Source organism: Myotis yumanensis, unplaced genomic scaffold (genome assembly GCF_028538775.1).
Source record: "Myotis yumanensis isolate MYYU_CA2020_CCGP unplaced genomic scaffold, mMyoYum1.0.hap1 SCAF_9, whole genome shotgun sequence".
Lineage (NCBI taxonomy): Eukaryota > Metazoa > Chordata > Mammalia > Chiroptera > Vespertilionidae > Myotis > Myotis yumanensis.
The window spans coordinates 79,295,998-79,308,241 of NW_027223760.1; the positions used below are offsets into that span (position 1 = coordinate 79,295,998).

The window sequence follows — 12,244 nt, forward strand, 5'->3', positions numbered from 1 at the left end:
TTTAACATAGTTGACCTTTTATTTTAAAAAATTACAGGGAATGATTTCCAGCATATCTTATTTTATAAAAGTACTGCTTATATCAAACATTTTTTATCACTATTAACTCCATTGAAGAGCTGCCTTTTTTTTTTTCCTAAGGTACTAATTCCAATTGATGGGACACTTACCGTTAAAATAGAAAAGTTTCCATTATTTATTCAAATGTCAAAATTAAGATCATTGAGAAGTTTATTGCTTTATGGCTGGGCAAGATGCTACTAGCACATTTTAGGTAAATAATAATCTTTTTAGAAACTATGAGGTCATTCTGTTTAAAACTTTTAGGGTAACTCACAGAAAATAGATATTCAAATTACACTGGGGCTGGGCTATTTTAACACTTGTATGTGAAGCAGCTCTTTAAAGAAATAAGATGCACATATAGGCCTGTCTTGATTTAATACACATAATTGAAATTAATAAAATCTGGAAGATCAATGTTGTTGCGCTATGTTTTGTTAGGATTTCTTTTTTTAATCACACATTTAGTAGTTTATTTGTGCTTAAACTATTCATATGCATGAGAAGCTTAAAGAAAAAAACACCTCTGTACATGATGATGAAAAGGAAGTAATAAATTTTTTTGAAATTGCACTGTTATTTAAGTCACGTTCCTAAAGCCAGACCTTCCTTTGCAGCTGGCAGAGTTTTCAGATCTAATTGGCGACCTGGGGAGGCCCCTCTGGTATGAGTGAAGTGAAGAAGCTGGTGATGAAAGCCCAAGCGGACGCCATGAGTCCAGGCCTGTGGAGTGCACTGCCGTCTTCACCCGCCTCTTCTCCATGCTCATCTTCAAGCCCATCATCCATGAGACGCTCCTTTCAAACAAAACAAGAAATGTACTCCTAAATGAGTAAGCAGCTAGCACGCACGGGTGCCAAAAAGGGGAGTTAAGTACTTCCCTAGAGAAGGAAGGAACATGAGAGTAAGAAAATGGTACACAGCTCGTCATTAGAAATCTTTGTTAAATCCAAAACTGATAAATTCCTTGGTGTTTGAGTTCAAAGGGATAACTGCCAATTTAATACAATAAATTCTCGCCATGTGCATAATTTTCTTTTTAGGCTATTTTAAGGAAGAAAAATATAAGTTCCTCCCACTTAATTCTAATTTGACTAAGTTCTTCCAGATGAAACCACACAGCTTATATGTTAACTTTTCTTCATGTGCTATTCCTCGAATATTTATGGAACACCCAAGACTGTTTTATCATGTTGCCTCATACAACGCTGAGGACACATCCACACTGAAAACATACAAAACCTCATTAGCATACCATTTCTTCAAGTTCTAGGTTGTCTGCATTCTGCCCATGATTAACCTCAGCATTATTGTTGGGAGCCTGCTGCTGACCTCCTTCTTGCCTAAAAGGAAACCATCCAGCTTGGTGTCTGTTTGGTAAAATAAAGAAAAAGAAAATAAGTCACAACGGTTTTTATTTATAAAACTATGAAGCATTAGTGTCCTACAAGAGAAAAATGATTAGAACTATATTACATGAAAGGACCATATTGCCTACTTTAGGCTGAGAACTACCCCTCTCAAAGCAATGACAGCAAAACAGAAACCAATTTAAGGCAAAAAGTCTATCATGGGCTTAATTGCCTCTATGCTAGATATTAAGGCATGTCCGGAGTCATAAAACCTTTTTGTTATTTTTTAAAATGAAATTCAACTAGATAATTTGCTTGCCTCTTGTGGCAAGGCAAAGTTAGTCTACTTATGAAGAAAAAAATCTGACCTGTACCTAAAGGACTTACTATTAGTAACTATAATTAAAAAGAACATACTTGTACAAGAATGAATCATATACTTCCACCAGTTCTAAATGTTGTTAATAGCTGAATTAATATTTTTTATAATTGACAATAAAGGAAAAATTTGCTTCTAGACAATTCTGATAAATGTTCTCACTCAACATAACCTGGTCTGCTTCTGATGCCAGACCTACGAAACCCAACATTCTTATTTCCTCATCTGACATTCACGACAGACGACCATATGCCAGATTCTGTGCTGAACAGTTTGAGAAAGTCATTAAAAGGAACCACAGAAAGGTAATGAACATCACTCACAAATAAACCAGTAGCATGGCTCCCATGACCATGACAAAGCGACTGAAAGAGGAATAGAAGTACACAATGCTGAGGAGGATGGCAGCTCGTGAGAACGTATACATCCAGTCTAGCCAGTCTCGATTGAAGTCTTCTTCGTTTAGCACCGGGCCTCCCTGGGCATTCATCTGAACATTCTCATTCATGGGTCGATTTTCTCGGGCCACTAAGTTGGGAGCTGGTGGAGGTTCTTCTCCAGGAAGACGTGCCAAATTTAGAGGCTGTGAAGGCGCAGGCTGGGCAGGGGTGGCATCTGATGTGGCCTGAGCTGAAACTGCAGCTTGACTGGAAGAGTCACCAAAATAAACATTAAAAAGGGAAGAACTTGATCACACTATGTATTTTTTCAAAGTGTCCTGGACAAGCCATATGTGTTTTTCATAAACCTGATATGGACTATCACTACCCCTGCCCCCCATTTTTTAGGTAAGCACAAATTTCAGTGGAAAGTGGGACCAAGACTGTGGCAGGAGTAGCTCAGGGAAGGAGGCCCTCAGCCTGGTTTGGGGGGATGGAGGGGAGATAAGAACAGCCACGTGAATCACTCTTTTCTCCTTTCCACTAAATACTTGATAAGGTAACAACCAAATCTCTTTCCAATCTCTTCACTAATGGCCCCTTTTGTCACTCTACATAGTACCCCACCACCTCCCCCTCAGACCCAGGTTTGAAGGATTTGTCTAAAAAATGTACATTAGTCATGACCCTGTGTCTACTGTCAGTGATAAATGATTTGTATTAGCATTTTAAGATATTAACCCTTCAACCCCAACTCTGACTTTTGGGAACTATCTGGGGACCACTGATAGAGGTCCTTTATTAACTTGTAAAGAATTGTGGTTCTAAAGTTTGCTTATAATTTAATTGCTGGAAAATCAGAAAAAATTTTCTATAATATGCTCCTAGTAAAATAATATATATAGAGAGAATTTAAATTATCCAGCCTAGGGGGAAAGTTGTAGAAGATGGTCATGAATTGATAAATGCTGAAATTGGGTGATGAACAGTGTTCATTTTATATTCTATCTTTCTATATGTCGAAATTCTTCTACAATCAAAAGTTTAAAAATCAAGATAGCAAAATAAAATAAAATAGAAGTTTCCTAGGCTACAAAAGCCTATATAAGCCTGCATTCTAAGATCTTGCATCTATACGGGTTTTTTTGGTTCCAAAACACTTACTACACCTCATATTAATTCAGAAGTTGAGCATCTTGTCATATGTCTCCTGGGCATCTATATGTCCTCTTTGAAGAAGTGTCTATTCAGGTCCTTTGTCCATTTTTTAATTTGTTTGGGTTTTCTGGTGTTGAGTTTTATAAGTTCTTTATAAATTTTGGGTATTAACACTTTATCAAATGTACCAACAAATACGTTCTCCCATTCTGTGGGCTATCTTTTCAATTTGTTGATGGTTTCCTTTGCTGTGCAAAAACTTTTTATTGTGATGTAATCCCATTTGTTTATTTTTTATTTTGTTTCCCTTGCCCAAGGAGATACATCAAAAAAAAGTATTATTATGAGAAATGTCTGAGATTTTACTGCCTGTTTTATTCTAGGGTTTTTATGGTTTTGAGACTAACATTTAAGTTTTTAATCATTTTTTAATTTCTTATGTGTGGTATAGGATGATCTAGTTTCATTTTTTGCACTTATCTGTCCAATTTTCCCAACACAATTTATTAAATAGACTATCTTTATCCCACTGTGTTTTTGGCTCCTTTGTCAAATATTACTTGACTATAAAGGTATGGGTTTATTTCTCTATTCTATTCCATTGATCTGTATATCTGTTTTTATGCCAGTACCATGCTGTTTTGGTTACTATGATCCTCTAGTATAATTTGATACCTCCAATTTTGTTCTTTCTCCAGACTGCTTAGACTATTTGGGGTCTTTTGTGGTTCCATGTAGATTTTTGGAATATTTGTTCTAGTTCTATGAAATACGCCATTGGTATCTTGATAGAAATTGCATTGAATCTTTAGATTGCTTTGGGTAGCATGGACATTTAAATGATGTTAATTCTTCCTATCCATGAACATGGTATACTAGAGGCCCAGTGCATGGATTCGTGCACTGGTGGGGGGCATGGCCTGCAGGGATCGGCCTGCTGTGGGGGCGCCGCTCATCCTGATCAGCCGAGTAGCACTCCCACTGTGGGATCACACTGACCACCAGGGGACAGATCCTGTGTTGAGCGTCTGCCCCCAGTGGTCAGTGCATGTCATAGCATCTGGTCAACCGGTCGTTCTGCCGTTTGGTCACTGGGCTTTTATATAGATAGAGGTTTCCACTTGCTTGTATTTTCTTCAATTTCTTTCTTCAGTGTCTTGTAATTTTCTGAGTTCAGGTCTTTTACATCCTTGGTTAAATTTATTCCTAGTTATTTTATTCCTTTTTGAAACAATTGTGAATGGGACAGTTTCCTTAGTTTCCCTTACTGATAGTTCACTATTGGTGTATAAAAATGCAACCAGCCTAGCTGGTTTGGCTCAATGGATAGAGTGTCAGCCTGCGGACTAAAGGGTCCCAGGTTCGATTCCGGCCAAGGGCATATGCCTGGGTTGCGGGCTTGATCCCCAGTAGGGGGCATGAAGGAGGCAGCCAATCAATGATTCTCTCTCATCACTGATGTTTCTCTCTCTCCCTCTCTAAAATCAATAAAATATATTTTAAAAATAATAGTAATAAAAATAAAATAAACAAATTAAATGCAACTGATTTCTGGATATTTATTTTGTATCCTACTATTTTACTGAATTCATTTGTCAGTTCTAATAGAATAAATTCAACTTGATCATTATTTTTAATGTGTTGCTGGATTCGGTTTGCTAATATTTTCTTGAGGATTTTACCATCTATGTTCATCAGGGATATAGCCATTTGATTTTTTTAATAAGTATCTGCTGAGATGTTTGTGAACTCCTTATAATAATTTTTAAAAGTTAATGTAACACATCAGTAAATGTAATCCCAAGTCAAGTTACTTAGGATAAAAGCAGAAAATAAAGTAAATAACACAGTGAGTTAAGATACTGAAATTCACTTACTATTGCATATAATACTGATGAGCATACATCTGCTGCCACCACAGCACCTGCAATGGGCTGAACGCGGGGTACACTGGGAATCCGGCTGGAACAGCTTGTCCGGGAAGCTGGTTGTCTACATTTCTGCCATAAAGAGATAGAGGAATGTCTTTGAATGCTCTGGAATTGAAAGCATTTCTCTAAATTTTCATTTCTGAACTACAAGTCATCCTACTGAATCAGAACCTGCACCTACACAAGATCCCCAGGTGATTAGCACAAACATTAAAAACTAAAAAATACAGCCCTAGATGATTCTGATACATGAGCAGCTTTCAACAGCACTGCTCTACTTCACCTTCTAATTCTCAAAATATGCACTCAGGTAATGGAATAAACTTCAAATGCACTCTGATTACTGCAGAGGGCTACCATGAAAGTCAGGAGAAACGGATTTCGAAGAGCCCACGGCTACCAGGAATTCACTCACCCTTGCATTACGTATGGGAACTGATGACTCTGTGCGGGGTCGGTCTGTGCTTGGGGGAGGGAACGCTGCCTCAGTCCTTCTGAGGAAGAACTGACAGCTAACGGCAAGGTTTCTTGACTGGATGATGGAGTTCTTGATCCTGACTGATCTGAACTCTACAAACAGAAATGTAACTATTTTTTCAGGAAGATTTAATTCATTGCAATCATGAGGTTATAGACACAGTGCTAAAAACGTATTGATGAAATCCCTCTGCAAACTGAATTTTAGGAATTTACTCATTTGAATCTTGTGCCCAGCATAGTAAGAAGATACTTTAATTCTGATGAGACTACAGAGTTCAGAAAAATCAAAGTTTCTTAATTACACAACAATTCAATTATCAACTAGAAAAGGCTAAGTAGTGAAGTAATTGTATACAAAAAGAGCATACAAAATTGTGAGGATTAAATTACATGAGAAGTTCTTTTCATGATGCCTAAAACACCGAAAGTGCTCAATAATGGTACCAATTACTGTGCCATTTCCTATGCGCCAGGTACTGTATAACGTGCTCTTAGTAACACACTGTTTTAAAATTATGAGGAACATGCTAGAAATCAGAAGATCTAGAATCTGGTATTATCTCTGACATTAGCAAGGAACATGACCTTAAAATTTCACTTAACCTCTGAGTCTCAGCTTCCCTACAAAAAATAAGATTGAACTGAATTTTCAAGATTCCTTTCAGTTCTAAACTTCTGTTAGTTTAAAGATACCAAAAATATTGTTTTTAAAAATATGAACAAGGTATCAATCAGGATTTTAAAATTCTCATGTTTCAATGATGTCAGTAACTCACCAGACTCAACAACCTTAAACAATGTAACGCCTTGAAGACCGCCCAATTTGTTAGTATTTGAAAATAATTTATCATGTCCTATGTAAATGTGAAACGCAATTATATTTTATATAAATTATAGCTCTTCCATTTAAAATACCTGGGTACAATATAATCTGAACATCCTTTCAGGTTTGCTAACGCTGTATTTTAGCTGCACTGCCTTCCTATTGACAGAATGTCTTTTTAGCGAATTTACCCGTCCTACATCCTGCCATGTAAAAGGTCCCAAGAACACTGGTCTTTTGCAAAACCAACACAAGCTTTCTTTAAGATGTTATTCCACACAAAATAGATACCAAATAACTCACTAGGGACTCTGATTCTTAGGGACATTACTCAGAAAGGCTTCTTTTTTGACAAGAGATTTCTCATTAAATGAACCATAACAAGGTGGTTAATTAAAACTTAATAGGAGAAAGGCCTAACCATTTCGCAGCCCAGCCTTATTTCTTTAGAACTCAGGATTTCTGACCTTACTAGATAACTCTCTCATGATTAGATTTTTAAGACATTTTCAAATCCTACTGAAATTTCTTAGTCATAAAACATTAAGGGGAATTCAACTTAATGTTCCTTTGACACATTTCAGATTTTCATACTACACCTTGAAAACTGAACATATATATACTAATGACAGGAAATCATGACTGAGGAACCACTGGACAAGTTAAAGGATTCTAAAACTAAACTAAACAAAAACTAAACCAACACAACTGTGCCCAAACACTACATTCAGAACTTCGTGCCACTGCCAATGACTGTCCCTTCTGGTCCAAGGTAGGAAACAGATCCAGGCCCTCAGGTTTATTAACAAAACATATTTCAGTTTAATATAAGCTAAATTCCCACAACTGGTACTACAGAATACTTACCATTGAGGACATAAAATTAAATACAGCAACTAGAGGATCTAGATCTTAAAGAAGCATTTAACTAGCATCTACTGGAAGATCTTTCATCTAGTTATCATCTGCCACTGATCCCCTTCCTTAGAGTTTCGGCTCAATTCTTGACAAGAAGGGAAGTATACTTAGCAGTATAATAGCCTCTGCCCAGGAAGTTTAAAGCAAGCTTCCACTCATCCAATCCTTTCCTCTCACCTTCAAAGCTTTTACGGGAAACCAAAATAATTTAAGGTAAAAGGATTTGGACAGTGTCTTTCGTACTTGCAGAGAATGCCTAAGTTGAAAAGTTTAAGAAAAATTTCCTGAACAATTTTAGGTAAATGAAAAACTAAGGCAAAAGAAATGAAAACCCAAGTCTGAAAGAGCTGAGTAGGTTAAGTAATTTTTCCTCCTGCAGTTGGAATGTATGCCCAAATCTAGTCATTTTTTAAAAAGTAAAATTCTTGCCCCAGACAGTGTGGTTCAGTAGGTTGGGCATCATCCTGTGCACCGAAAAATTGCTGGTTCAATTCCCCATCAGGGCACATGCCAGGTTGCAGCTTGACCCCCAGTGGGGGGTGTGCAGGAGATAATTGATCAATGTTTTGTTCTCACATAAATGTTTCTTTCTCTTTCTCTCCCTCTCTCTCCCCGCTTCCTCTTTCTCTAAAAAATCAATAAAAATCTTTAAAAATGAAATAGAATTCTTGACCAAGCAATCTACTTCAAGAGGATTTAGCATATTTAAAACTGAAATAATGTAATCCACCTTGAATAAAATATACTATATTCAACACCTTATTTCTGAAATTTTACTGGCCTTGGAGTTTATATTATATAACATATCATAATTCTGTTTTCTTGGTATTTTAGTAATTAAACTCCTGACTATTACTGACCTGCATACAGGGGAACAGCCTGCAAGGGAAAACACTGTATAATGGACTTCTAAAAACAAAGTTTAAATCCCTAACTCAAAACATCATTTCACAAGCCACAAGCTCCAACTGATCTGTTTTTTTCACTTAATTTTTAGAGGCAAAAGAAATATAATGAGAAATCATCATTTACTCCTCCCAAACAACTCACAGAACTGCTGCTGGATGCCAACGCTTCGCGACCTTCTCTACTGCTGCTGGACTTTGGAGAGCTGGGAGGAGTCCGGGAAGTACACACTAGATGGACCATATGATACTCATCTTGCTAAAAGTAAAGAAGGTTACATTGAAAGGGTAGTACTGGAAATGTACAGTCAAAATGTCAATAGCAGCTAAGCTGAAATACTTGACTCAAAACTTAAGTCCCTTTCTGGCATAGCCATTTATTAGTAAGAAATTGTTGTCATTTGGAAGTAAATTTACCATTTTAGAATTTAGAGCCCTTCTGAATTCTACTTTTTCTCCATGCCCGAAAAATGGTCTAAACACTCAGTAATTGCTATACGAAAAAATGATTACTTCGTATACAAAGGAGTCTTGAAGCAAACAGTGCTGTAAAGCTGTGTCATGCAACCTATTAGTTCAACATAAAAACATCTAGCACCTTAATATCGGAACGGCAACAGTCGCTGAAGCTTAGCCCTGCAAACTTTGAGAAGCAAAAATATTTTCATTACTTAGACTTTGCAACTATAATAAAGAAACTCAAATAATTTCACCATAATCTCATTTGCCTTAATTTTAGCAAGGTGATGTATAGGTGGGTTGTTGTTTTTTTAAGTCAAAAACTGGTTTTATCTATAATACTTATATTTAAGTAAAAGCATATGTTTGAACTATATTCTATAAATATTTCATGTGTTTCCATAAACCTGTAACTATGAAGAAAAAAATTCTAGAAATGATTGGGAATGACATTTTAGCTTAGCAATTACATGAGGAGATTTATACTTAGGCATGAAGCAAGCAAATAAGATGGAGAAAGGAAAGAGAATAAAGAAGGGCAGAGAAGCACACAGGATAGCTCAGCAACTCATAAAAAGAAAAGAAAAAATGAAGTATGATAAAGGAAAGGGGCAGGAAGACAAGGAAGATGCCCAGTTGTGAGAAAGAGAAACAAAGCTACTGGAAACTAAGAATTTACCCACTGCCGACCATAAATCTAGAATTGTGCTGAATTCTGAGGTGAAGCCCAGAAAGGTAAGAGTCAGCCCCTCCCCTAAAGAGGCTCACGACACTGTTAAAAGATCAGGCGCGCATTGGAGCACAATTAGAGAACTATACGAAACAGTCTTCTGCACAGACGGAGGAGCACAAACTACCAGCTCTAGGAGTTTAAAGAAAGAAGTTAATGGGGGTTGCTAGTAGAATGCTAAGAGGAGGAACTTGCAGAGATAGTCTGACATGAGATGTGCCCAGTAAGGCAGACAGAAGGCACTCCTGATTTACAATATCCCCCGTAGCTTCAGAACACAGAGCATTAAAAAGCATCAAGTATAAGATATTTACCCTTAGAAACCTAGTTTCAAAGGCCATACTAATCAAATTAACTATAGCATTTGTTCACCTTTTGGGAATGTTCCTGTAAAACATTTTATAACTAAGTAGGTAAAGCTAATGGCAGCATTTAATTGAAAAAAAGAAGTGGTTCACTGACTAACAAAAACAGTTAAAAGATCTATTCATAATGTAAACATATTATTCAAAATGTTTTATATAAGAGGCCAACAGTCCTTCGACTGAAACATTTTTATTTTAAGTCTTCTGGTCAGAAACCATTTCTGGCAGCAAGAACCTTTTTAAAAAACAGTCCAGTGCAAACTAGCTATCTTTGGGTTAAAATAATAAAATAAATATCTACTTTGAAGAGTATACAGCAGCAATGTTTTTAAGCATAAAAACATGGAGAAAATGAACAGGTGTGCCACTGAGGATTTTTAGGGCAGTGACACTATTCTGTACGAGACTATAATGGTGAATACATGTCCTTATACATTTGTCCAAACCCACAGAATGTACACCAAGAGGGAACCCTAATGTAAACCACAGGCTTTGGGTGATAATGATGTGTCCATAATGTAGGTTCATCAACTGTAACCAATGTTCCACTCTAATATGGAATGTTGTTGTGAGGGAGCCTGTGCATGTGGCGGGGGGCAAGGAAATAAAAGTGAAATCTCTGTACTTTCCACTCAATTTTGCTATGAACCTAAAACTGTCTTTAAAAATAGTCTATTAAAAAGAGAGAGAAAAAACCTGCTGCAAATCCCACTATTTTTGAGAGAGAAAGAAGTTATTAAACCACCTTGGCAAACTGAAACTACATAGTTAAAATGAAAATGACAGCAAGAAGCCACGCTGGCAGAGAGAAAACGTCAACTATCTGAACAGGAGGAATGTGCTGGTATGAGATGTCTTAGTTTCCCTGATGATCATAAACAAAAGGAGAGGATGCAGATTTCCTAAATCGGTCCAGACAACATTAAGAGTTAAGTCAAAGATCTAAGGCAAAATATCAAAGCTATATATTCACAACCAAAACGTAGCATCACAAATGCAGAAAAGTTATAAAAGTATAAATTCCACAAATAATCATGAGTTAAAAGTTTCCATTAAAAAAAACACAGTATTCCAGCTGATGATCAAAAAGCTACACTGAAATATATTTTAGCTCTAAGCACCAGCCTTCAAGGTTGCTAACCGATGGACCAACTGGGCTTCCTTCTCTTTCTTGCCCTGAAATTAAACTCCTAACCCAAGCAACTTGTGTTAAATGTCACACAGTTTGGTCAAAGGGGATAGAGGAGAGGAGACTGTCCTCAGTGAAAATCCTGCACCACTCCTTGAACTCTCCACTCCTGCACTACTGGTACGTTGATAGAGTTTTCCTACACAAAATGCCAATCACCTGAACACAATACGTAATCCTAGTTAGCTATCAGATAGATATACAAAACTGCTACCTAAACTAACTGGAATCTATCATTATGTTTTTTACTTTCTAGCTCATGTTTGCATGTTATGCTACCCAAAGGGTTGATTTTAAGTATCTGAAAACTGAACTGGTTGGATATTGATAAAATTTCAGAACAACTCTCCGCTCACACTCTGACTGTGTCTGGTATCGAGTAGTGGTAGAAATCTGCTTACTTTTCTGAGAATGTCTTTCAGCTGCAGATGATCGGGAAGCAGTCTGCCCGAATACACCAATCTCTGATCCTTCGTCAACTAAGAAATGGGACAAAGAAAATAATTCAACTTTTCTAATTATACAAAATAAAGGTTGGGAATAACATGCCTAAATATGGGCAAAGTAAACTCCCTTTAGGCACAAATAAGCAGAAAATTGACATATTTTAAGAATTTTGTTTTTCCAAATTCCACTTAAGACATTAAGAGCTCAGCAAATGGTAGCATATTTATTATAGATATAATACAGATAATTACCAAATTTCCAAATGACATTAACAAACAAAATTTGCCATTAGCAAACTTACGTATATGCTTTATCCTACTATATACAATCTCAAAATAAGAATAACAATATTGGATGAAGTTTACCATGTCTTGTGGCTTTCTTCTGTCATCCCACTAGAAATACATAGTTGAAATATTGTTTCAAAATTACTTGGGATAATTCCTCTTGCAGTTATGTCACCATCCTGACATTAAGTTACTAAATTATTGTGTTGCCATTTAAGGATTACTTTTTTCTACTGAATTTTTTAAATTATATGGCAACAGAGTAAAAATTATAGAATGAGATATGTTCAGAGAGGTTTAGTTTCTGTCCGTTCCCTCCCTCCCTAATTTTTTAAAGTATGCTTTTATTTACTCCAGAGAGAAGGGAAAAGGGGAGAG

The 12,244-nt window shown here is 36.5% G+C and overlaps 1 protein-coding gene across 2 annotated transcripts in view; it reads right to left on the reverse strand.

Annotated features, from left to right (window-relative positions):
- The window catches only part of HERPUD2 (HERPUD family member 2), a 20,456-nt gene continuing 8,212 nt past the window's right edge, over positions 1-12,244 (reverse strand). The window contains exons 3-9 of one of the 2 annotated variants that reach the window (XM_070424778.1): positions 11,534-11,611; positions 8,535-8,648; positions 5,679-5,833; positions 5,210-5,332; positions 2,118-2,441; positions 1,319-1,433; positions 1-860 (exon numbers count right to left, since the gene is read on the reverse strand). In XM_070424778.1, coding sequence (XP_070280879.1) covers positions 699-860; positions 1,319-1,433; positions 2,118-2,441; positions 5,210-5,332; positions 5,679-5,833; positions 8,535-8,648; positions 11,534-11,611 — 1,071 coding nt within the window. In that variant the 3' untranslated portion in view covers positions 1-698. The remainder of the gene's footprint in view (positions 861-1,318; positions 1,434-2,117; positions 2,442-5,209; positions 5,333-5,678; positions 5,834-8,534; positions 8,649-11,533; positions 11,612-12,244) is intronic. The other variant, XM_070424779.1, reaches the window with a different exon arrangement.